The following is a 24,485-nucleotide window of genomic DNA, read 5'->3' on the forward strand; positions in this document are numbered from 1 at the left end:
CCTTCCATTATCTAGTCCCACCACACTCAAAGTATGCTCTGTGGACAGCAGCGTGCAGCGTGGCAGGGCCTGTGAGCTTGTTAGAAATGCAGACTGTCAGGCCCCACTGGGCTGGCATTGTGGAATCATGCTAACAAGATGCCCAGGTGATTTGTGTGCACACATGACTGAGAAGCCTCGACCTCATTTTTTTTTTTTAACTAGTTTCCTTGAATCTCACAAACTTTTATCTTTGTTCTTCCATTACTCACTCAAAGCCAGTCCTGGTGAGGTTCCATGTCACATCAAAAATATGTGTTTATTTTTATCTCCAGATTTAAACAGTCTTTTGTGAGCAGGTGTTATATCTTCCTGATCCTAGCAAGATGCTGTATTGAGCATATTCTAACAGCACAGTGAGTATTATTTGGGTTGAAGTTCTTCAAGTAAATTGCTGTGCTGGTCATCAAACCAGTTTTAAGGTGCTAATGACTAATAGCAGGTTTCACGAACTATCACTTTGAATATATTTGCATTTTAAATAGGATTCCTGAAAGAAATGAATTTAACCTAAATACTGGGAGTTTCTGAGAAGTCAACCAACTAAGTGGAAATAATTTGGGAAGCAAGTGACTTTTTGTCCTCAAATTTCCCTCCACATCACCTATCTTTAAGGTGATCCAAATGACAGAACCCCAAGTGTTTCTGGGCTGGCTGAGTGGCTTTTAAAGTGCCTTCTCCCTGCAGAATTATAAACTCCATTATCTCAAAATATAGCCTGAAACCACAGGTCACCTGAGAGACCTGGGGATGCTTGAAATTGGTGGAGCAAAGAAAGAGCAGGTGTGTGTGTGTGGTGGGGGAGTTGGAGGGTTACCAGGGATGTTAGGGTACACTGCATTGCCACTCCTTGTCTCACTTGTCACCAGACTGCGTTGTCAGAGTAGGGATGTCTATCTCACACACACCGCGGCCCCAAAGCCACCAGGCACCTTGCATACAAACACACCTATGTCCAATGACTTTAGGGGATACGATGGTTTTCAAACATGGCTTACAGCATGATTAAATAAAATGGCATGTCTGTATCCATATAAACAGACATCCCAGCTGCTCAGACTATAGTATACCAGCAAGGGGGAGCGTGTTAGTTCTGAGAGCACAACTTTCACAATGAGCCATATTTTTTTTGAGTGACAAATGCCTTTCTTAATATCCCAGCTCCATCAGAGAAATTAGGCAACTGTGACACTACTTTGTAAATGGATTTACCAAGAACCTTGCCTTTCCCTGCATAATGACTATGTACCTCACAAATGCTTTCTCTAATGCTGTTTGTAGAGTGATACAGCACAGGCTGCGGATTGAATGTCACCATGGTTGTGATTTGCATGTGGATGAAAAGTTAACACAATGCAGAAATGGGAAATTAAACCAGTTGACTATAAGCAGAGGTCCTGCTAAGATCCATTTCTCTGTTCTATTTCCCCTCGTGGTTTATTGTATTTCCTGCTTTCTCCCATTACTCACAAAACTGTCAAATGAGTCCCGGAGGATGCATGAGCACGAGGCTTCTGGAAAAGTGTTTCAGCGGCTTACATAATGGGACCAATGAAGCCAACATGTTCTCCATGGTAAAAAAGCCAAGGTCCTCTCACTGTGTTAACTGACCCTCAGCTTTAGAAAGAAGCAGGCGGGTTTTCATGAGAAACAGAATGAGGAAGCACATTATCAAGGGACTGACTGTTTGGCTTTTTTCAGTTAAATGATGCTTAGGAGAGTCGAGTGTTCATGAGACTTTTAATAACATTGATTCTACAGTGGGAACTATCTAGGGAAAAAGAAATGACACAAATATTATTATTCTATTCAGAGTATGAGAAGGAGGCAAAGGTCTTTTCTAATACAAAGTTAGGAAAAAAATAAATCAAACTACCATTGGTAAGTTGCAGGAGATGAATTACTTCTTTAAGTTTTGTTTGTTTATGAAATGACAACTGTGGTGAACTTCATGTGCCTGTCATTGTTTTTCCTCTGGTAGGTGAGCCAGGGAGAGGTAAACCAGAGAGCAGCGCTAGGCGGACTGCCAACGGAAACGTAATCCCGTGGAGATAGCGGGGTGCTCCAGGCGTCACCGTGGGCTCCGGGCGACTCCCGCAAGCCTGTCCTCCTGCGGGTCTGGCTGCCCACCTCCCCCGACGCCACACCACCATCTGAAGTGAAGTGAAACTGTGTATTTATCCTTAAGTCCTATGAGTCATTCAGACAATAGAGTAGGGATATGAAGGGCATTTTAATCATATCCAGCTGATGACAAAAGTCTAATTCAGGGGTGAAAACAGTGTTTTATAGTTTGGCAGGTATACATAGCTGGGCCATGAAAATAAGTGGTACAAAGTCATGCCAGGTGATTCAGCAAAATTCCCTTCCAACCTCTGCATATACATTTCATAATTATGCCTCCTTTAATCTCCTCCTCTATTCCAAGTGCCTTTCAGAACTGGTCAGCAGGGAAATCAATTTCTAGAATTAGGCCTTTAGTTATTAACCACAGGGTGGATTCTCGTATGTATAACACACTGCTCTGCTTGAAGTTTAGGAGGCTCCTCCTAATTCTATAATGATCAGATTTAAAACATTTTCCTCTTATACAGCTCTATTTTCAGAGAGTACTGTAAATCTTGTCTGACCCAACAATGAAGAAAAAGCAAAGGAAAAACGCTAGGGAATAAGTGTACAGAGAAAAAGCCATCAGTTACCACTGAAGGATAATATTGTTAAGTTTAAACCAAAGCAAACAAAAAGTGTATGACAACAGATAGCCCTAATAATATTTTATTGAAAACCTGTAAGTCAAATCCTTTATAGAACACAGAAATACATATGTCCCAAGCCCTTCCCAATAAATGGCAATACAACATTGGCGTGGGTTCCCCAAATGTCCCGAACACTTTGTTTTATACCTAGAGGGGAGAAACAGTTCTGCAGCTTAGCAACGCAGAAACGGGTGCTTGAACCTATTTAGGGGAAGCAGAATTACCATCAATGCAGTATGAGTAACAAAGGACCACAGATGAGTTCTAGTAGCCAAAGGAGATGATAAATGCCCACTCTTCACATCTTGTATTCAAAATCAGCTAGTCGAAGGCAGGGCATCATAAGAGCAGACGCAAATTAACCTGAGCACATAGGATCTCTGGCCATTTGGTTACACAGGGAAGCGGTAATGAGGAGAGAAAATGTCCTTGGATCCACTTTTACCTAACACTCTTATCTGCCACGAAGGCTTTTGATGCCAAACAACTGGTATTGACATCAAAGATCAAAAGGGAGCCAAATGACTCTCAGGATTAAAGACTGACAACTTGGATGAGACAAAGCCCAAAAGGGATTGATGAAAATAGTTATGATAATGTTAACTTTTTCTCCGTGATGAAAAGTTAACTACTGCAGTTTTTTCATTACTGCAGGAGCAGGAACATAGGACACGCTAAATGAACACTGAGACAAGCTCTTAAGGTTTTACAACCGAGTCTTCATGGAGATAAGAGATACTACTGAGTTTCCAGGAGGCAACTTTTTGGAAGGTTTTTTTTAACCTTCCCAAAAGAAAAATTATGTGATTAAAAATGCTATAACAGAAATACAACTGAAATGATGTCTCTTCCTTTTAAAACTAAGAAAACTAGTGTAAATGTTTTTTTCAGTTTCTACCATGATGTAAAGGTACTGGTCTTAGTAGCCTTTGCTGAAGTTTAAAATCCTATCAAACTTTCTTAGCTCTTAAGTATAAAAAAACCCATCCAAACAAACAAACAAAAAACCCCTAATGGCACAAATATGAAATTCTACCAGTTTTATAAGTCCTTAAAAAACAAAAAAATAAAGTACCTTAATAGTATTTGTATTGATGAATTTCATAATTGATGACAGTAGCCAAATTGTAATTCAAATATTAACAAGAATCTTACTCCAATTGTTCTTCTCTCTGCCTTGAAGTCTTCCTGGGGTCAAATTAATGAAGACGTTTGGGGAAACAGTGTGATCAAGTCTCCAGCTAAGAGGAAATGTGTTTTGTTCTTTCTCCCTTAGTTACTAGAATTGCCAAAAGTACAGGCTCAGTATAATAAGACATTTCACTAAACCGAATGGGTTTTATATTTTCAGGTTGGACACCCAGCCAAAGTCAAAGGAGCTTTCCTGTGAACGCTGACACCAGTGATCTGAAACGCCCGTGAGAAGGGCAGGCTCGCACACAGCTATCAGCAGCCCTCAGAAACCTGAGAGGCACGAGGCTGTCCCGACCAGCGCCGGTCACAGAGGAACAAGCTAATCCTAGGATTTGAGCACTGGCTGTTTTTCAAATCCTATTGTTGGTAGCCTTTAAAGGGTCAATTTCCAATAATATTAGCTATTTTGGTGCTAAACTGAAAATAATAGGGGACTGCTACCTGCAGGAACCAACACACTCAGAGGGAATTTGGTTCAAAGTTCCAATAAAAAAAAATGCCATTTTTACGACGAGAGAGCCATGAGATAGGCACGTTTTAAATTCTTAGACTCTGTTATTTATTCATTTTTAAAGCTGCAAAATGTTCTAAAATGGGTCAAAAGAGAACAAATAAAACAAGCCTGGAAAAGGCAGCGATGGAAGAACTAGAAGCTGATGAGTCAGAACATCTGTACAGGTTCGAAGCCCCAGCGGTGATGCTACATATACTACATAAATACCTGACTCTGAGGGTGCAGAAATCGATAAATGTTAAGCCTAAACCTATGAAAAAGGAGGGTCCATTTATTCTAAGCACGATCACTGATTTCAAGCAAAAGCTTAGTGTTTTGTTTTTTTCCACATTAATGGATAAATATATATATATATACACTGCACCCCTCCCCCCTTCTAAGCAGAAGTGGAATGCTGTACTACTTAGTGAAAAGCCCCACGTCCAGACAGACCGCTAGGAAGGGAAACATGGCTCGCATCAAACGGCCAGCACTATAACACAGTCACGGCCAAGCAAGGAAAATACAAGTCCGAGTTTAGAAGGTCAGTCGGACCGGGGGACTCAAATTTTCCGTTACAACATATTCACATGCAGGACACTGGCGTCCTGATCTTACACTAACTCCAGAGAACAAATAAATGTAAATAAATAGTTACAAAATGCATTAGCTTATTTTAGAAAAAAACAGTAAACTCTTATTATTAGCTTATGTAGAACTAACCTTCAAATCAGAATTTTTCACAACCATTGCATTTTGGAAATATTTGTTAAAAAAATGTTGGCTGGAGTCTGGATGCTTTACTAACAAAAAGAAGCCAATTTCCAAGTACGTTTATGTCTAGTTAAATAAGTGTTATGACTTTAAAATGTGGTGTCTGGGCCCCTAGACCAGCTTGCACTCCTGCAGTTTCTGCCCTGGCAGCAGGTATACTTTCGTCCCCTCTCACCACGACCACATGGAGAAAAGCAGACCGTCAAACCGAACAAGCCACAGAGCAGAGGTAGCGGGCACTGTCCGACAACAAGCTGGATTTGTCTTTCTTTGCCTACATTTAGTTTCTTTCAAACAGTTTTAGAACAGTAGCAAATGGTTATACTCGGAAGCCTGAGAGTAAGATTTCCTCCACATCATAAAGTACATACACATATATGCCCTCAAAATAGTCTCTATCACCCAACATCCTTTTTGGAAGAAAGTGAAGTTAAAGTTAAAATGTTTCCTTGGGTATTTTAAAATAAAAGTAAATGATAAAAAAACAAAAAGTGAACTAAAGACAAACTCTGCAAAACATCAAATCAAGCGCGGGGTTTGACTCCGTTTCCTTGGACAGCAACGGGCATCGGCGTCGGCGGGTCTGAGACACGAAGGCCTGCGGCGAGTCGCAGGGCAGGCTGTCCCTTCACAGCTCGAAGGCGGGGAACCTGGCTTTCGAGGGCACTAGGAGGTCAGCCAGGAAATAGACTGTTCCAGCCATTCCTGAAGGAAGAGAAAGAGGCAGAAGTTCATACACCACACGACTCCAGTTTAGAGTGGCTTCATTTTGCAGCATCCGCCACACTGCGGTGTCACTGGCAATGGTTAAGGAAGCGGGCATCTGTCTGTCCAGCCCTGGCAGGTCGACATGGGAGGAGATGACGGGTGAGGAGCTCAGCCGCGTCATCCCAGGGGAAGACCAGAGGGAGTGCAGCCACCGGGACCAGAGCACAGCCCGCCCTCTCCGTGTGTGACACCACGGCCGCCTGCCCGCCCGAGCCTCAGACTTCCCGTTTGTGACGTGGCGCTCGTGTCCGAGTGCATCGCGGAGCCGGTTTGTCGGGCGCCGCGGAAGGCCTCGCCTGGGCCTGGCCCCGTGAGGGAGGCACCATGTGACTATCAGTATTAGGTGTGGTAGTGCATGTGCTGAGTTTTAAGTTGTTGAATTAGGAAATAAGGAAGGAGTTTAATAAATGATTATAAAATTAATTTGTTGATAAAATTCTGACTTAAATCCATTAACTACCAAGCAGAGAAGTGGATGCTGATACAGGCAAATGAGTAACATGTGAAAAATACCTTCAAAGAGGGAGAAGGGCGTGTCTGGTGTTCTGCATCCGTGTTCTCCATAATCTAAGCACCATTCAGCAAACTGAAAGTGAGACGAAGTGAAATTACTGTTGTGATTTCTTCCAAAGACCCCCAGAGTCAGTATTCTCACAAGTACAAACTATCTTCAGGGCAGAGAAAAGGGGTTACAGAGAAGCAGATGGCCTGAAAGAGTATGAAGTACGGTGGGAATTTCCTGAGCGTCTGAGCCACGCAGCTCCGGGTCAGCGCAGAAGAAACAAAGGAACACAACCACCTGCATCTTTCCTTTCCTCCCGTAAACGCTGGGAAGCAGAATTACGTCCTTGTAAAAGAAAGCTAAGTCCATTGAACAGTTTTGAAGGGCTTTCTTAAAGAACTGTGTCTGTCTTCCAGATATGGTTTAACAAGTGAAGGGGTTAAATCAGATGACCTGGAAACCCTTCCACAGCCTCCAGGAGAAGGCACCCTTCCCCGCGCTGGGCCGCCTACCTTACAGGCTCTGTACAGGTACTTGGGGTCCTGCGTGAGGTTGTACAGCGCCAGGAAGGCGTAGGCGTTCCCCGCGGTGCCGTGGCACAGCCCGTAGCCCTTCTTGAGCAAGCCGTGCTGCCAGATCACATCAGCACACTGGGAGGCGTCGCTGAGGTACTGCTCCTCTCCGAACACCTGCGGAGTCCAGGGGCACAGGTTTATTTCAAAGGATATGAAAGGCAATTCTATTGCTATTCCTTCCTGATAGGGAAGGAGAGAGGTGAGGGGAGGCAGGAGAGAGGGAATTAGTTTGGCAAGAAAGGATAAGGGATTTAGAGCCACAGAGATGGGTTATATCTGTGGGGACAAATCACAAAACTTTGCTAGTTATTTTTTATTTTAAAATACCGTATTTCCCCATGTATAAGACGCACCATTTTGGAAAAATCTGGGGTCTAAACACTGGGTGTGTCTTATACAGTGATTATAGGTTTTTTTACTTGCATTTCCTGTTTTTTTCATGGTTGTTTTTGTGCTCATTGTTGAAGACAGTGATTCATCATCATCAGACACAGATGAGGACAAGGTAAGGACAAGCTAATGGATGGGAGTTTTGACAGTGATGGAGTTGCATGAATTTTATGATGAATAAAACTTGAGTTCAAGAACTTTATGTAATACATTCTTCTTTCAAACTTCGGGGCCCAAAATTAAGATGCGTCTTATACATGGGGAGATACGGTAACGGCATGCCCTTGTTTGCCTGTTCTAAGTTTTGTGTGTGTGTGTGTGTGTGTGTGTGTGTGTGTGTGTGTGTGTGTGTGTGTGTGTTCTTTGGTAACAGCGATGCCCTTCACTATAAAAATGTTTCTTTACACACTGAAAGAGAAACTTTATAAAATGGATTAAAAAAACTAATTTGGTTATAAAACACTATATTTTGGCAGAAAAATAGATATACACCTTTACAATTTTTGTGAACTCCTATATCTTAATCGAAGACTTGAGGAACATTCTGAGTAGACATTTAAATATCTCATTGCAAACTAAGTGTCCTTAACAATAGAATAAGGCAGTTTAAAAATATTTACTGAGTTTTTAAGTTATATTTGATATTCTAAAATCTTATTTAGACTATGAGATGCCAGTCTATTGATCTATAATTTTAGATTTAGCACTGATAGACATAGATATCTTGGTTAACTTCTATATTTTCTCAAATAAAACATTCTTTCATTACAGCTTTATTATAGCATGCCTTTTAGAAGTGATACTGATATTTTTATTATGGCAAAATGTATGTAATATAAAAGTTACCATTTTAATTACTTAAAGTACATAATTCTGTGGCATTAATCACATTCACAGTGTTGTATCACCATGGCCACTATGAGTTTCCAAGACTTTTTTATCCGGGCGAACTGGAACTCTGTACCCGTTAACTGTAAATCCATGCCCCACCCCTCAGCACCAGCCCCCGTAACTTCTACTCTACTTCCTTTCTGTGTGAATTTGCCTGTTCTAGATTCCTCCTATTAACCACCACATCATTTAAGTAGAATCATACAGTGTTTGTCCTTTTGAATCTGGCTTATTTCACTTACAATGTTTTAAATTTCAATTTCAATACATGCATGCTATAATATGGATCAGAAGTTCGTTCTCTTGTATGGCTGAACACTATTCCATTGTAGGAATGGTCCACATTTTGTCCATCCATCCATCTGTTGATGGACACTTAGAATTATTTCCACCTTTTGGTTGCTTGAATAATGCTGCTGTAAAACATTGGTGTACAAGTGTCTGTTTGCATCCTTGATTTTAATCTTTTGAGTAAATACCCCAAAATCTACTTGGCAGTGAGGCAGTCTCTCATTCTATGACATAATGTCTGCTCTGGCACAGATGGTACTGGGAGAATGAATTATAATCCATTTAGTAAAAGTGATCTGAGGTCTAACAAGTGATTTATCCATTGTATCTTTAAGGATTATGCATAAAATTAATTTTAAATTATAGAATTTTATGTTATATTTTCCAATTTATTTCTAAAACGAGAAACTGCACAGTACCTTATAGGCCTGGATGAGCATGTAGATCACCCCAGGGGAACCATGGCACCAGTGGACCAGCAGGTCTCGTGTGTCGCCCACACAAGGAGGGTAATTTCCGGAAGGGAATTTCAGCTGACAGACGTAGTCGACACTAGGTTTGACCAGACTGTGTAACTTTCCATGGCTCACCTGAAGGCTGGGCTAAAAATGAGAAAGGGAATTATGAGTTTTGCTGAAGCAAACAGATTTTCCTGAGCCCTAGGAATGAGTTTAAACCATAAAAAAAGCAGGACCAAAAGAATTGAAAGTCATTAAGAAGTTCTAGATTCCCTCCAATTATTTCACTTCCTGGAACTAAAACTAGGTTATCATTTAACTCTTGGGCCTTATATCCATATTATTTTTCAATATTGTTATCTACATACATATAAATAATTTTCCTAAGTCAATGCTTGAGAAAGTAAGTGCAATCGAAGTTTGAACACCTAATGCATACATTAAAGCCCCCAAAGGAATCACAAACAAACCAAGCACATCTTTCATTATTACAATGAGATGTTCCAAGGGGAGAGGATGCTAACAAGTCAGGAGATCCCAACCCTCTGTGTGACTAGAACAAGCCTTTCTGGAACTGACCCTTAAGAAGGATGATTCTGATACAACAATGCACAGATTCATGGCACACAATGACATAGGGCATAATAAGTCTCCATTTTGACATCATTTTTAGTTTCTTTTCAGTCCTGTTCTTAATTCTAAGCACTGCTCACATCTTTAAATGACAAGTTTGAAGTGCTTTCTCTGCCGGGCAGGGGTGAACTCACGGTGCTGGGCTGTGGCGGGAGGCACAGTGTGAAGCTATGGGGCAGGGACTAGGCCACACTGATGAGGAGGCTTTCACAGAGACTGACGTGCACACGTCGGCTGCACTTTATCCAAAGAATACTGTTCCAGTTCATTAAAATGCAAGCACAGAATGAGTGGATTCTCCTCAAACTTGCAGGAATTATCCAAATGGCCAAAGAACATTTGCTTTATGCTGATATATAGACACCTCCTGAAATGAACTTTTAGGATAAAAAGGAAATGACTTTAAATAGATACTAATCTGCCAATGGAAACGCAGTAGCTGGTCTCCAGAATTCTTACTACAGGGACCGAAAGGAGGCAGAAGCTAAGGCGCTCCTGATGACCTGCTTCAATAACCGCGGGGGTTCAGTCACTGCCACGCGCGACTCTGACTCGCCTTGAAACTTTGGAAGACATGAACTCTCCTTTCCTGACAACTTTAAAGAATTTATATTTATTTCTGGAAATAGAGAGCCAATGAGAGGATATGTCAGAAAATAGCAGAATTTAATTCTAAGTTATCGATATCCCTAATCAAACTCTTAATTGAGAAGTGCAGAATAAATACAACAGCTGTTCTCCTACTGCCACTATCCCTCAAATTGTGGCTTTGCACATACCCTCAAAGTGAGGATATGTCAGAAAATAGCAGAATTTAATTCTAAGTTATCGATATCCCTAATCAAACTCTTAATTGAGAAGTGCAGAATAAATACAACAGCTGTTCTCCTCTGCCACTATCCCTCAAGCTTAGCCTTGAGCTGTCCGGTGTCCTGTCACTGTGTAGCTACGGGAGAGGGCAGGTCTGACACTGACTGTGCCTTATTGCAGCCGCTTCTCAAGCAGCTCCTAGTGTCTGTCTCAGCACCATGGTGATCACACTCAGGAGGCCTTTCCTTTATGTCACACTGCACTTTGGGAAGGTGAGGGGACACCGTAGCTACCATTAAAAATCAATTTTCTTTTGCCATAAATTCTTATTCACAAGTGCCAATTTCTCCTTAAAGAGAGCTAAATAAGCCCCCAGAAATGATGCTTCCACGAGAAGTCCTCTTCTGACCGCCCTTCTCAGATTATGCTGTGCTGGCCGCAGTGCACTCAACTTGACTTTGGCGGATGTCCCTGATAGTATTGGATCTGAAGAGCTGCCGTGGAGTACAGCCTATTCAGCTACTTCTCGGGTAGGTTACACAAAACCCACTGGAAAGGTTCCTTGGCTTTGCTCTCTAAGTGAGCCTTAGGCAACATATGCTTATTTGTTTTCCCTTTTTTTCCCCTTCAAATTTATTGATTTAGAGAAGGGAGAAAAAGAGAAAGAGAGAGAGAGGAGAAAGAAATATCAATTTGTTGTTCCACTGATTTATGCATTTATTGGTTGACTCCTATGTGCGCTCTGACTGAGGATAAGACCCACGACCCTGGTGTACTGGGATGACACTCTAACCAACTGAGCTACCCTGCCAGGGCCGCGCATTTTATTGACTTTGTTCTTATTCCTGGTATTTGTTTCAACGTAAAATAATACTCTAATTCTAGGCATTTGCTGAAAGAGAAGAGTGGAGCAAAAGAGCCTTCATAGAAGGCTCTTTTAGGTCAAAATGTTTAGGTCAAAACATTTTAGTCTGAACAAATGGACATAGGTAGTAGGCAAGTATGGTCACCCATAACTCAAATGTCACCTCAAAACACAGTGCCTTTTAGATTTACACATCTGAAATGCACCCCGGCAAATACTACTCTTCTCTGTCTCGGCCAGGAAATGACAAGGAGGATGACACAGTGGTTGGCAGAATGAAAACATGGAGCTGGAGCACCTGTCTTTGACCCTAGACAGTAAAATCAGGAAGCACACTGTGAAGTCACCATCATCACCTCTTACCTGCATCAGGAAGTAATAAATTCCTGCCAGGCCGTGAGCAGCCCCCACATAATATTCTTGGTACCATTCATACATCAGTGGAGTCTTTGCTGTGAAGTTTCTCTTTCTAGCTAGGTTTTCTCCAGATGTTAAGACTGTTTCACAAATCTACAGGGAGAAAGCCAACCAAAATAATGGGAGAATTAGAGTAAAAACCTGCCTGGGAGAGGCAAGTAATGTTTTGCCTCCATACTGGGGAACATGACGATTTAGACACCACCTTAGGCTATGGAAGGGCACTGTGAACTCAGGACTCAGAGAAGTGGACGTGATTTATTCTGTCTGAAAAGAAGAGGGTATGAAAGATCTTGCACTCTTTTCACTAGAGCTTACAAGAATCCACTTGCCAAAGGAAGCCATGACTCCTTCAGGCACCACAGGACAGTGGTCCTCAACCTTTTTTGGGCCACGGACCGGTTTAATGTCAGAAAATATTTTCACGGATCAGCCTTTAGGGTGGGACAGATAAATGTATCACGTGACCGAGACAAGCGTCAAGAGTGAGTCTCAGATGGATGTAACAGAGGGAATCTGGTCATTTAAAAAAATAAAACATCGTTCAGACTTAAATATAAATAAAACAGAAGTAATGTAAGTTATTTATTCTTTCTCTGTGGACTGGTACCAAATGGCCCACGGACCGTTATCGGTCCGTGGCCTGGGTGTTGGGGACCACTGCCACAGGAGACACCTGCGCCTGCAAGGTGAACTCTGGCCCTCATCCTCTTGGAAGGGCCTCTAATCTCTCACACTGCTGGACTTCTTACTAAGTCGCTCTGTGTAGTGTTTCAACAGTGCTCAGCATGAAGCCATTGATTTCTGATCATGCCTGACCCTTAGAGGTCAAGATACACCTTCCAGCTACTTGGGATGTGTTAACTGGAGAAATAAAACCAACAGTTTAGGCAGATGGTAAGTGGAAGCTTAAAAGACTCCAAAAATCACAAAAACATGGTACCTGCTTAATATGGTTTTGAGGAATCTTTTCTTCTCCCAAGTTCTTATTCACAAAGAGAAGAGCAAAGATGTAGCCCATTCGTCCATAGAGAATTTCATTTGGAGCATGGGGCTCAATCTTACTTAGGTGAATTAGCCTGGGAAGAAAAATACATGCTTAAGATAATTTGAAAGGAATTAGGCAGTGGTATATAAAAAAAATGGTACATTTAAAACCACACACAGAGATATATACATTATATATTAAATTATATTATTTTAATACTTTTAACATATATGTTATTATACATTAAATATTGAGTGGGCTGGGCCACAGCATGAATGATGGTCAGGAATGTCAGAAAATAGCTCTTCCCGGGTGGAATGAGTGGTGGAGACGGGCTGGAGACTTCGTAGATGGCACAGGCTCTGCCACTGTTGGATGGGTAGGATCTTGGAAGGGCCTACAACGTGGCTTTCTTCAGAGCAACAGAAACAGATACACTCGCATGTGTATCTCCTTTGTAATCATGCTTGTACATCTGGCAGAACCTGGTCAACAGCCTGGGCTTTCATTAGCATGCTCAGTGGTAAGGTGAGAGCTGAGAGCTGGGGTGTACAGCCCCTACCTCTAATCGCTGAAGCTACCAAGATCTACAAAAACCAAAATCAAATGAGCAGCAAAAATCTGACAATTGCTACCACCAGGCTGCACACCAGCAGGGACAGTGAAGAGTCCGTGCTCCGAAGGGAAGGTCCTTGTCAAAGAGAAAGCCGCTGTCCCCTCCAGCGGCTCCCACCACTTCCGCACGCCCTGTGGTGAGACAAGCGGAACCCTCGCAATTTAAAATGAAGAAGACATGTTTTAATAACGAGAATGAGATGATTTAGCGACTAAAAGGGGCAGCAGCTATGTACCAGACTGAGAAAAAGCTATGAATGGATCCATAAACAAAACTACTCCAACAGGAAAGAGGGCTCTTGGAAAAGCATGGCTGGTTGCAGTTACTAGCAATGGTCAACTTTTCCATATCTATCTCAACAAATGGAGGCATGCCAACATATCGGTTAAATGTGCAATGGATGGCTCCTGCATGTTTTTTTCTTCTACAAATACAGGCATTAAACTCACAGTGGAACGGTGGTTATTTTAGGTATAGGGTCATGGTGATATGAGAGTGCTTTTAATATTCTTGTGATAACTTGATTTCCCCCCTCCAATGTCAACAGGGTCATGTGGATGGTAGAAATATGAGCATTTTGTTTTCTACTTCAGTGTCATGCACACACTCCTCATGTTTTTAAAGAACTTAAAAATCTTTTTAAAAAGTCCTTTTTTTAATGTCCAGCGGGCAGTTCAGTGACATTGAGACCTTAAGAAAACAAAATCTATTTCCTAAAAATGGACTCACCTGATGTATGTAGTTAACAGAATGAATGTCTAAGAGTCTTGATAACAATTTATTATGTTTTAATCTAAGTATATCAAATTGTAGAGATTAGATACAAAAAAGTACTTTTACTTTTGCAAAGAAGACTTAAACAAACTACTCAAAAAGAGTAATTACCCATGGAGTTTTAACCAAATACTGCTCTACAGAAGCTACTCAGGACAATTATTACACTGACTGCAATGATGTTCTCATGTAAGTAAAATGTTTGAACCACTGTATTAGAGAACACCTTTTCTTATTTGCCACCATTATGACCTACCAGTAGGTGGCAGTATATAAATAGCATTCCAATTATTTTGCAGCCAAATTTATTTGCATTTGGGAAGTTAAAAGTGGGTAGCAAATACTTTTCAAATCTCTAAAAATAAAGTATTGTTCAGAGCACCTCCTTAAAACAATACTTTACAGTTTAGTGTAAAAAAGTATTTCATTTTTTTTCCTGGATTTGAATTTAAGTCATTAAAACTCAGAGTTGGGTCTGATGATTCTTAAAGGTAGGACTTTTAATTACATGTTTTACATGCCAATATCTTAAGATAAAAAGAAGAAATGACAGCATTTATAAGTCATAATGATTGTTCTGTGTGTTTTTAGAAACACTCAACTCCAGAAGGATTGCAACTCCATTTATTTGTTTCAATATGTTGATATTAATAGCAACCAATCTGAAGGAAGAACAAAAACATATAAACACATGCTAGTTCTGTTCCACTCTTAGCGATATTTCCCCAGGGTGTTATTGGGAAGTTTTTTGTCTTGTATCATCAAAAGAGGTCCTTTTCTTACTCATCACGCTGCAAAAAAGAGAGTGTATACATTTTCTGAGCAGATAACCAAAACTCATCATCAGTGTAAATACTGGCCCCAAGGCACTATATACCCAGGTTAGTCACTGCACTGGGTATTAAATAGGCAGTGCTTCCTATAATAGGAAGTAGTGGCACCAACTGTCTCTATGCAGAAGGAAGGGTCAAACATCTATAAAAAAAATCAAGCACCAGGAAGAACTAGTGCTATTTACCAACCTACTCCCAAGGTTAATTGCAGGACAATCTGCATGCGCGCGCGCATACACACACACAGACACACACACACTCTCCTTTTGTGGAGTCACACAGCCTTCCAAGAAAAGTGTAAACACTCTCTATGATGAATACAATTTGGGGGTTTTCTGTACCTCTAGAAGCCCTAGAATTCTCAGGGCCCTAAAGTCAAAACCTTTATCTTAAAAAAACACTGATTTCTTTGTATTTCAGTATCTTTGTCTAAGGTTTAGACTTTTGATGATGCTAAAAATGCTTTGGTTTCTAAAACTGAAAATTATGAGTCTGAAAAATCACTATATTAAGAAAACATGGACAGGTAAGCTGAAGTAGGACGCTGGCACTGTAGCACAGCACGGGTGTCACAGAGAGAAACTGAGTGTCTGTGATATTTCACAAGGCTGTGTGATAGGAGCAAAAAGTTTCCGTAAAGAGTAAAACTAATAATTAGGTTTATTAAATAACTGATAACATCAATTAGTTTTGGGTTTCCTGAAATTAAATTGAAAAGACAAGATCTTTTTCCTTAAAAGGGAGGAAATGTGAAACTAATTCACAATTGTTTTTTTCTGCATGAAATCCAGAAATATCAAAAAATCAAAGCTGTGGCCACAAACAATGGTTTTTCCTATCATAAATTCACATTGTGTTTTCAACCTTAATAAGTCTGTTGGCTATAAAAAGTATAGGTAAAATGCTATAAAAAACCCCCATAAATAATAAAGTCATCTCTTTTATCAAGGTATAATTTTTTTTTAGCTTACTCTTGAAAGAGTGTTTGATAATAAACCAATATTAATATAAAATATCATCCTCCACAGAGTATTCTTATAAGAACAGACTCTGAGATGTCATGAGGAAAAAGGTTGTCTAAACGATGTTTGGCAAATCCGTTCCCTAGAGCAGGGACAGTTTCTCTTCCGACTCTTGGAAGACAGCGGCCAGTAAAGTTACATATTTAACAATCAGTATTTCCCCAATCTGTACACAACTCTTGTATTTAACAAACATTAACACTTATAAACATTAGTTACATAGCACGCTATTCCTATTTGAGAAAGGCTGGCATTATATATAAAATACTGGGCCCATAACAATTTATTTTTTATATGCTACCTAAGAGTGATTCCCTCAATGAGACTTTCTTTTGAACCTCTAAAGCAGATGTGTGGCTAATGGCTTTAAACTGGCTACGTGAAAAACCCCCACAAAGGTAGTAGTTCCTGTATTTCAAATGATCTTATGCAAGTTAATTACTATGGAAGGCATACATGTGTTAATTAAACTTTTTGGGAAATCGGTTTTGTTTCACTTGCCACTGTGATCAAGCTTACTGACAAGTTTTATATTGAATACTTCCCAGCCCTGGGGTGGAATGTTCAAGTTTTTACCTCTAAAATATACCAGTACCACATTTTTTTAAGTTGCACTAGATAATTTCTAACCTCTGACAGATGTATAATAGGCATGCATAAAAAAGGTATTCAGAAGTATATGTCAATTCAGGGAATGCTTTAGTATGATTCAGAGATCATTACCGGTGGAGCACAAGATGCCTTGGACCCTCTGGTACTGACTCTTTTTTTTTTTTTTTTTTTTTTTTTTTTCTGAAGCTGGAAACGGGGAGAGACAGTCAGACAGACTCCCGCATGCGCCCGACCGGGATCCACCCGGCACGCCCACCAGGGGCGATGCTCTGCCCCTCCGGGGGGTCGCTCTGCCACGACCAGAGCCACTCTAGCGCCTGGGGCAGAGGCCAAGGAGCCATCCCCAGCGCCCGGGCCATCTTTGCTCCAATGGAGCCTTGGCTGCGGGAGGGGAAGAGAGAGACAAAGAGGAAGGGGGGGGGTGGAGAAGCAAATGGGCGCTTCTCCTATGTGCCCTGGCCGGGAATCGAACCCGGGTCCCCCGCACGCCAGGCCGATGCTCTACCGCTGAGCGAACCGGCCAGGGCCGGTACTGACTCTTGCGTTAGACTTTTCAGTTACAATAAGAAAATATCATTGTATGGGGAAAAACTGAGGGAGGAGGGAGAATTTGCACATATATGCTCAAACAGCAAGAGGATGGTTGAGTCAGTACTTCTTTAAATACAACAGAAACCGTACTTTAAAATATCTAGTTACAGTGTATTTTGTAACATGGATGAGCCTTGAGGATATTATGCTAAGTGAAATAAGCCTGTAACAAGATGACAGGCATTGAACAGCCCCCTCATATGAGACACCCAGAGTAGTTAAAAGTTATACGGACAGAAAGAAGAAGGGTGGGGCAGATGGAGAGTTATGAAGATGGATGGTGGTGATGGCTGCAAAACACCATGAACGTATATACTTCATTCCAATGAACTGTATATTTAAAAATGGTTAATACAGAAAATTTTGTTACATGTATTTTCCCATAATAAGAAATTTGAAAAAAGAAACCAAATGTAAATTCTAGAACTAAAAATTTCAATGTCTAACATAAAAAATTCACTGGATGGGCTTAACAGCAGAATGGATATAACAGAAAAAATTGACACTTTCTTACAAGCGAACTGAGAATACATCAACATTACCTAATCTTAAGAACAGAGAGTGGGGAAATGATTGAAGTAAAGAACAGTCTGAGACGAGTAGAACAATATCAAAAGGCCTAACGTGTAATTAAAATTTCAGATGGAGAAGACAGAGGAAGGGGCAGAAAAATAATTGGAAAACTCTTCTAGACCTTGACAGAGGTTTGGATTACATTGGTATATGTGTTTGTCAAAACTCAGCATGCATCCACTTAAAACTGGGAGTTTATTATGTATAAAGTTTACATCAAAGGAAGAAAACTATAAACAGATATTGAACTCTAGTAAATTATGTACAAGCTCAAGTATTTAGAAGAAAGTGTACTGATGTCTGCAATTTCCTCTGAAATGCAGCCCCACAAAAGGATTAATAATGGAGAGAGGAATGTTAGATGGGTCGGTTTGTGATAAAGCAAGTACAGTAAGCCTATGTAGTAGATATACAGGTGTTAACTGTTCTTTCAACTTTTTTGTTTAAAATTTTCAAAATAAAATTTGAGGGGGGGAGTCTACTTATTAAAATATTAGGCCAAAAGCCTGTTGCTGAAATACACATCACCACACAATGAAAGATTAACCAAGGGATCCTCAACAAAGGAAACCAGTAACCATACTACTATTCTAACAGTAATTTATAAGAAAGGATAGTGGGATTCAGAAACCATGGTCAACTCAGGGACAGTCACTAATTAAAATGCTGCTGGACTCAAGTGGGCAGAAGACCTTAAGAGCCAGCCATTAAGAAAGATATACAGAAGGCAAGTAAGTATATGAAAGATGTTCCACATCACATGTTAGAGTGAAATGCAAATGAAAACGAGGTATCTCTGCACACCTACTGGGACGACCAACGTCCCAGAGCACGGACACCACTGAGTGCTGGCAGGGGTGTAGAACAGCAGGACTCCCCCCACTGCTGGGGGATGCAAAGTGGTACTTTGGAAGACAGTTTGGCAGTTTCTTATAAAACTACAGAAAGTCTTAGCATACAATCCAGCAATTATACCCTTTAGTATTTACCCAAAGGAGTTGGAAACTTATGTGCAACTAAAAACTTGCACATGGATGTTTATAGTAGTTTATAATTGTCAACAGTTGAAAGCAAGTAAGATATCTTTCAGTAGGTGGACGGTAAGTAAACTGGTACACAATGGAATATTATTCAGCACTAAAAAGAAATGAGCTATCAGGCCAGGAAAAGACCTGAGGAAGCTTGATGTATATTACTAACTGAAAGAAGGCAATCTGAAAAGGCTACATCCTGTGTGAGTCCAATGACATGAGACTCTGGAAAAGACAAAACTATGGAGACATAGGAAAATCAATGGTTGCCAGGGGTTAGGGAGGAGGAAAGAGGGGTAGGCAGAGCACAGAGGATTTTCCAGGCAAACGACTGTGAATGGTACTATCACGATGAAAACATATCATTATACATGTGTCCAATCAACAGCAGGTACCCGCCAAGAATGAGCTGCACGGAGACTAGAGACTTCAGGGAGGGCCGGTGTGTCAGCACAGCCCACCACTGTGAGCACTGCAGCCCTCTGCTGGGTGCAGACACGGGGAGGTGTGCATGTGTGGGGAGCACTGCAGCCCTCTGCTGGGTGCAGACACGGGGAGGCGTGCATGTGTGGGGAGCACTGCAGCCCTCTGCTGGGGTGCAGACACGGGGAGGCGTGCATGTGTGGGGAGCACTGCAGCCCTCTGCTGGGGTGCAGACACGGGGAGGCGTGCATGTGTGGGGAGCACTGTAGCCCTCTGCTGGGTGCAGACACGGGGAGGCGTGCATGTGTGGGGAGCACTGCAGCCCTCTGCTGGGTGCAGACACGGGGAGGCGTGCACGTGTGGGGAGCACTACAGCCCTCTGCTGGGTGCAGACACGGGGAGGCGTGCATGTGTGGGGAGCACTGCAGCCCTCTGCTGGGTGCAGACACGGGGGAGGCGTGCATGTGTGGGGAGCACTGTAGCCCTCTGCTGGGTGCAGACACGGGGAGGCGTGCATGTGTGGGGAGCACTGTAGCCCTCTGCTGGGTGCAGACACAGGGAGGCGTGCATATGTGGGGAGCACTGTAGCCCTCTGCTGGGTGCAGACACGGGGAGGCGTGCACGTGTGGGGAGCACTGCAGCCCTCTGCTGGGTGCAGACACGGGGAGGCGTGCATGTGTGGGGACACAGGCATACGGGGAATCCACATGCTTCCCTCGTAATCTGGCTGTGAATTGAAAACTACTCAAAAAAGTAAAATCTGTAAAATGACTAAACAAAATAAAAACCTTGCAGGCGACGTAACTCCGTACGCTACCTGCTCGGCGGGAACCTGGCAGCGGGCAGAACGCACGGCAGCAGCGCTCTCAGCAGAGCTCTGAAAGGGTTCGTTCAACTCCAGTAAAACAAGAACTGGAATTTATTAGTACAAAAGTTTGGTAATTCTTCATGATTCACAGCTTTTAGTGAGCTTGCCTGATTTATATTAAAAACAACAAGTTGGATTTGCATATCATTGTCCTTAAAAAAGGCAGTTTTGCATCAGTTTGTATACCCTTAGGAGGCCTCTCTCAACCCACCACAGGAAGTAAACTGCATTTTTTCAAAGTATTGATCTTGGATAGCCCCTTGGATTAGTAATAATATAATTAAGCTTTTGATCTCATTTTTGTTACTGAAACTGATGTTTGATCTGGAACATGTCAGTGTTATTAGATTTCACAATGAAATAGGGATTATAACGGTTGTTCCTTAACTACAACATAAGAATGTAAGAATTGATCAAGTGACAGTACTAAGATTTATTGCTGAAAGTAAATTCAGTAAAAGTTCTTTTGCAAACACACCCAGAATGAATGCATAATGACACGCAGATAAAAGCCCTCCTACGGCAGCTGCTTACCGGGTGATGCAGTCGTCGGCCTGCTTCTGGCTGTTCATCTTGTGGTACACCACAGCGGCCGTGGCCAGCGGGCCTGCGTCCCCGCACAGGAAGGTGATGGACCGCTTGGACAAACAGTTCAGACTCTGCTTTACGTAGCCATGTGCCAGCTGTAGGTAGGCAGGGTCCCCGAACACATCGTAGAGATGTAAGTAAAGCACAGCAATACCTGAAAAGCAAAAGGAAAATCATGTAAAAATGAGACAAGGGCAGCTCACTATTATTTCAGTATGTTGTCTACTCAGAAGTATGGATTTTTGATAAGGAGTGATAAATATGTAAACTATCTGGTATCTAAACTCAGCTTTATTACCAGGCAGCTAGCTCTAAGAACCAGGCTTGGGCAAACACTTGACTTGTTCTAAGTCCATCCACATCATTGTAACCCTAAAATAGTAACTCTAAGATCTTCTAAGAACTCTAAATCCAAGTTTCTGATTCATCCTGGTTGCACTCTGGTTATTGTGTTAATGTATTCTTCTTGATGGCTAAATCAAAACTATTGTTCCAAACAAACATTCACTTATTCATTAACAAATAATCTTCTTAACAAACAAGAAATGTTTGTCTTGTGAGCTAAAGGAATTCAAAGACTAGGGAACGAGAAGTTTTTTGCATGAGAAGGTAGGCAGAGTAACCAAATCCCCACCCTGGTATCCTTCTAGGCTGGGATCAAAAGAAAACTATTAAATTATTTGAGATTTGAGAAAAATTCAATTCCTCCTCAAGCTCTTTTCTCTGTTGAGAACCCAGCCTCTTTGGGAACTACACTGTACAAGCTGCCAATGGCCTTTGCTTTGGGCTTTACTCTGCTTCTTACCCACTCTTGAAGCCTGCTATGTGTAACTGAGCCGCTGTCTGCTTGTTTTTCTTCCAAACACCTGTCCCAGCAGACAGAGCCTTCCCTCGAAGGCGCCTGGTCTCAGGGCAGACTCAAAGACGAGGCAGAAGAAGCCTGCCTGCAGCCTTTCCAGAAACTCATTTTTCTCCTTAAAGTACATTTTCCATCTCATTTACCATTTTAAAAAGATACAAAGCTTCTGTTTAAATCTAAATTAATAGAGCCAATCTCTTCACAAATTTCAATGCAGTAAAAATGCAGTCTGCAAAATTACTTTTCACTGTACTGAGGGCAATTTTAAATTTAGATAGCTTTCTCATTTTGCATGGGTAATCTCCAAAGCTTTGTGCTAGAAACAATTCAATTTCACATGTATATTAAGACCAAATTTTCATTTCCTGCCAAAGTTAATAATGTTGCCTGCTTTTTCAAAGTAGCTTGGTGTAATTCCACAAGCTGATGATCAGATGTACCAATGCTCAGGGTTTGTAGACATAAGTGTACAAAACCACATATGTGGGTAAGAAAAAAAAATTTCCTTTTCACAAATGATCAATGTCAAGAGCTTCTTGTAGAATTAGATCCGTAATAGGCTTCGTCTCATCCACTCCAGGCATCTGCAGGCAATCAGTGTAAACTATTACCCTTCCATTTGGCCCTCCTAGTCCCATGGCTGCCTGAACTCCCCTGATTAAGTTATGTAAGCACCAACGCCAGATAATGACATGACTGAGATCTGAGAAAATAAAAAGTGATTAACTACAAGCCCAATGATTGCTTTCCTTTGCAGACCTTTGGCTCTCATTATCAACAATTCCTCTTGGCCTAAATATTTAACAAACAAAACCCATAAAGATTTGCAATTGGAAGATTTGGTGCATTTCTCATGAAACACAGGTAATCATTTCTTTTTTTTTTTTGTATTTTTTTTTTTTCTTTCTGAAGCTGGAAATGGGGAGAGACAGTCAGACAGACTCCCGCATGCGCCCGACCGGGATCCACCCGGCACGCCCACCAGGGGCGACGCTCTGCCCACCAGGGGGCGATGCTCTGCCCCTCCGGGGCGTCGCTCTGCCGCAACCAGAGCCACTCTAGCGCCTGGGGCAGAGGCCAAGGAGCCATCCCCAGCGCCCGGGCCATCTTTGCTCCAATGGAGCCTCGCTGTGGGAGGGGAAGAGAGAGACAGAGAGGAAGGGGGGGGGGCGGGGGTGGAGAAGCAAATGGGCACTTCTCCTATGTGCCCTGGCCGGGAATCGAACCCGGGTCCCCCGCACGCCAGGCCGACGCTCTACCGCTGAGCCAACCGGCCAGGGCCCAGGTAATCATTTCTAAAGTCTCACAATATTTCATTTAGAAAAAATATTTTGTTTTTTTTTTCTTTTTGATCAACAGAGAATCATCTTGCCAGCCTCTGGGACTTCACCATCTCAGGTTCTATTTCTTTCCTCATTCTGGGCTTGCGTGTCTGCATATTTTGATTAAGCAATCTCCTGCTGGTTGCAATTTACGATGTCCAACCTTCCTTGTCACAAAAATCCCAAGGATAAAAAGGGTTTCGAGTGAGGGGTGCTGCTGCTGCCAATTAGAAAATCTTCCTGAACAAGCTTATTATAAATCAGTCTAGGTTAGGAAAATAAGACAGAATGCCTAAGTCAAAGAAAGACATTGAATACTTCATCAATTATAAACCAGGTGTCCCTATTTAATAACAGAAAGAAATGGAGGAACTACCTGTGGCCGAATGTCTTGACTGATTCTTAGAGCTTCCAACCTTTGACAATATTCTTGCATATAACATCACCTCTGCAGAAACACCAGAGGCTGAAACTGGCCGGTAACTAACTAGTGGGAATACTCCCGGCAAGTGGAATTATCTGAGCAACTTCTTGTGGACCGGAAGCCTAGGGAATGACCTGGTTAATAAGGCTGGGCTGCGAGGGGACTAAAAGATTAAAAAGCAGATTTAGTAACTTAGATGTGATGCTAATCCACTGTCAGTTTATACAGAGGAGTAGTACTCAATAAAAACATTTCTAAAAGATAAGTTGGCCATATGTGTTAGTCCAGGTCTTTCAAAATGGAATTGAATATGCAGGACTTGATTTGGAAGGTCTACCCTTTTACCTAGGGAATGGAGTGTGAACATGCACCATATGAAAAGGGCAGCAGGGTATCATACCAGCAATTACATGCTTTGGCTTGGGTGTGACACATGCCACTTCCACATGCAGCCCCTGGTCCAGAACAGGTGGCCTCACCTAATTAGAATGTGTGTGTGTGGGTGGGAGGTCCTGATCCTCCCACGAGCACAGAAGGAGAGGGACAGCAGGTATGGTGAGCACTACAAGTGTCTAACATGGGGCCTGCTGGGGAGGAGGCAGAGAGGAGCCAAACCTGGGAAGTCAGGCTTGAGATATTCATGCTGGATATGTGAGTCTGGAGCGCATCAGAAATGAGAAGAAGGACAAATATCCTCCAAATGTGTGGAAAATGTGTTAACCAAAGTGGTCAGTGACTCCCTGATGCAGTTCAGGAGCAGCTGGAGTAGAAGAAACATCGATTCAATGCAAGTGGGAGCTGCCTTCGACTGAAGAGCAAAAACTAAAACCAGCTTAGCACCTCCTTTGTGGACTGAGAGGCCAGAAGAAACCCAGACATTTATTATTTTGACCTTCCAGTTTATGGATCCTGTTTGGTTCCTCAGCACTGCAATGCCCAATATGATAGCCTCTGTAGACAGTTAGGTTAATTAAAAGTAAACAATATTAAAATTCTGTTTCTCAGTCACACTAGCCACATGTCAAACGCTCGGTAGCCGCATGGAGCTAGTGGCTACCGTAATGGGTAGCAAAGTAATGTTTCCATCACCACAGAGCGTTCTAAG

At 41.9% G+C, this 24,485-nt stretch overlaps 1 protein-coding gene across 2 annotated transcripts in view; it reads right to left on the reverse strand.

Moving 5' to 3' along the window:
- Positions 1-3,015: 3,015 nt before the first annotated feature.
- Positions 3,016-24,485, reverse strand: part of LANCL1 (LanC like glutathione S-transferase 1) — a 49,137-nt gene continuing 27,667 nt past the window's right edge. For both annotated transcript variants that reach the window (XM_066346704.1, XM_066346703.1), the window contains exons 4-10: positions 20,722-20,929; positions 12,800-12,935; positions 11,803-11,949; positions 9,093-9,275; positions 7,039-7,215; positions 6,538-6,610; positions 3,016-5,961 (exon numbers count right to left, since the gene is read on the reverse strand). In XM_066346704.1, coding sequence (XP_066202801.1) covers positions 5,885-5,961; positions 6,538-6,610; positions 7,039-7,215; positions 9,093-9,275; positions 11,803-11,949; positions 12,800-12,935; positions 20,722-20,929 — 1,001 coding nt within the window. In that variant the 3' untranslated portion in view covers positions 3,016-5,884. The remainder of the gene's footprint in view (positions 5,962-6,537; positions 6,611-7,038; positions 7,216-9,092; positions 9,276-11,802; positions 11,950-12,799; positions 12,936-20,721; positions 20,930-24,485) is intronic.

Source organism: Saccopteryx leptura, chromosome 7 (genome assembly GCF_036850995.1).
Source record: "Saccopteryx leptura isolate mSacLep1 chromosome 7, mSacLep1_pri_phased_curated, whole genome shotgun sequence".
In the NCBI taxonomy this organism is placed as follows: Eukaryota; Metazoa; Chordata; class Mammalia; order Chiroptera; family Emballonuridae; genus Saccopteryx; species Saccopteryx leptura.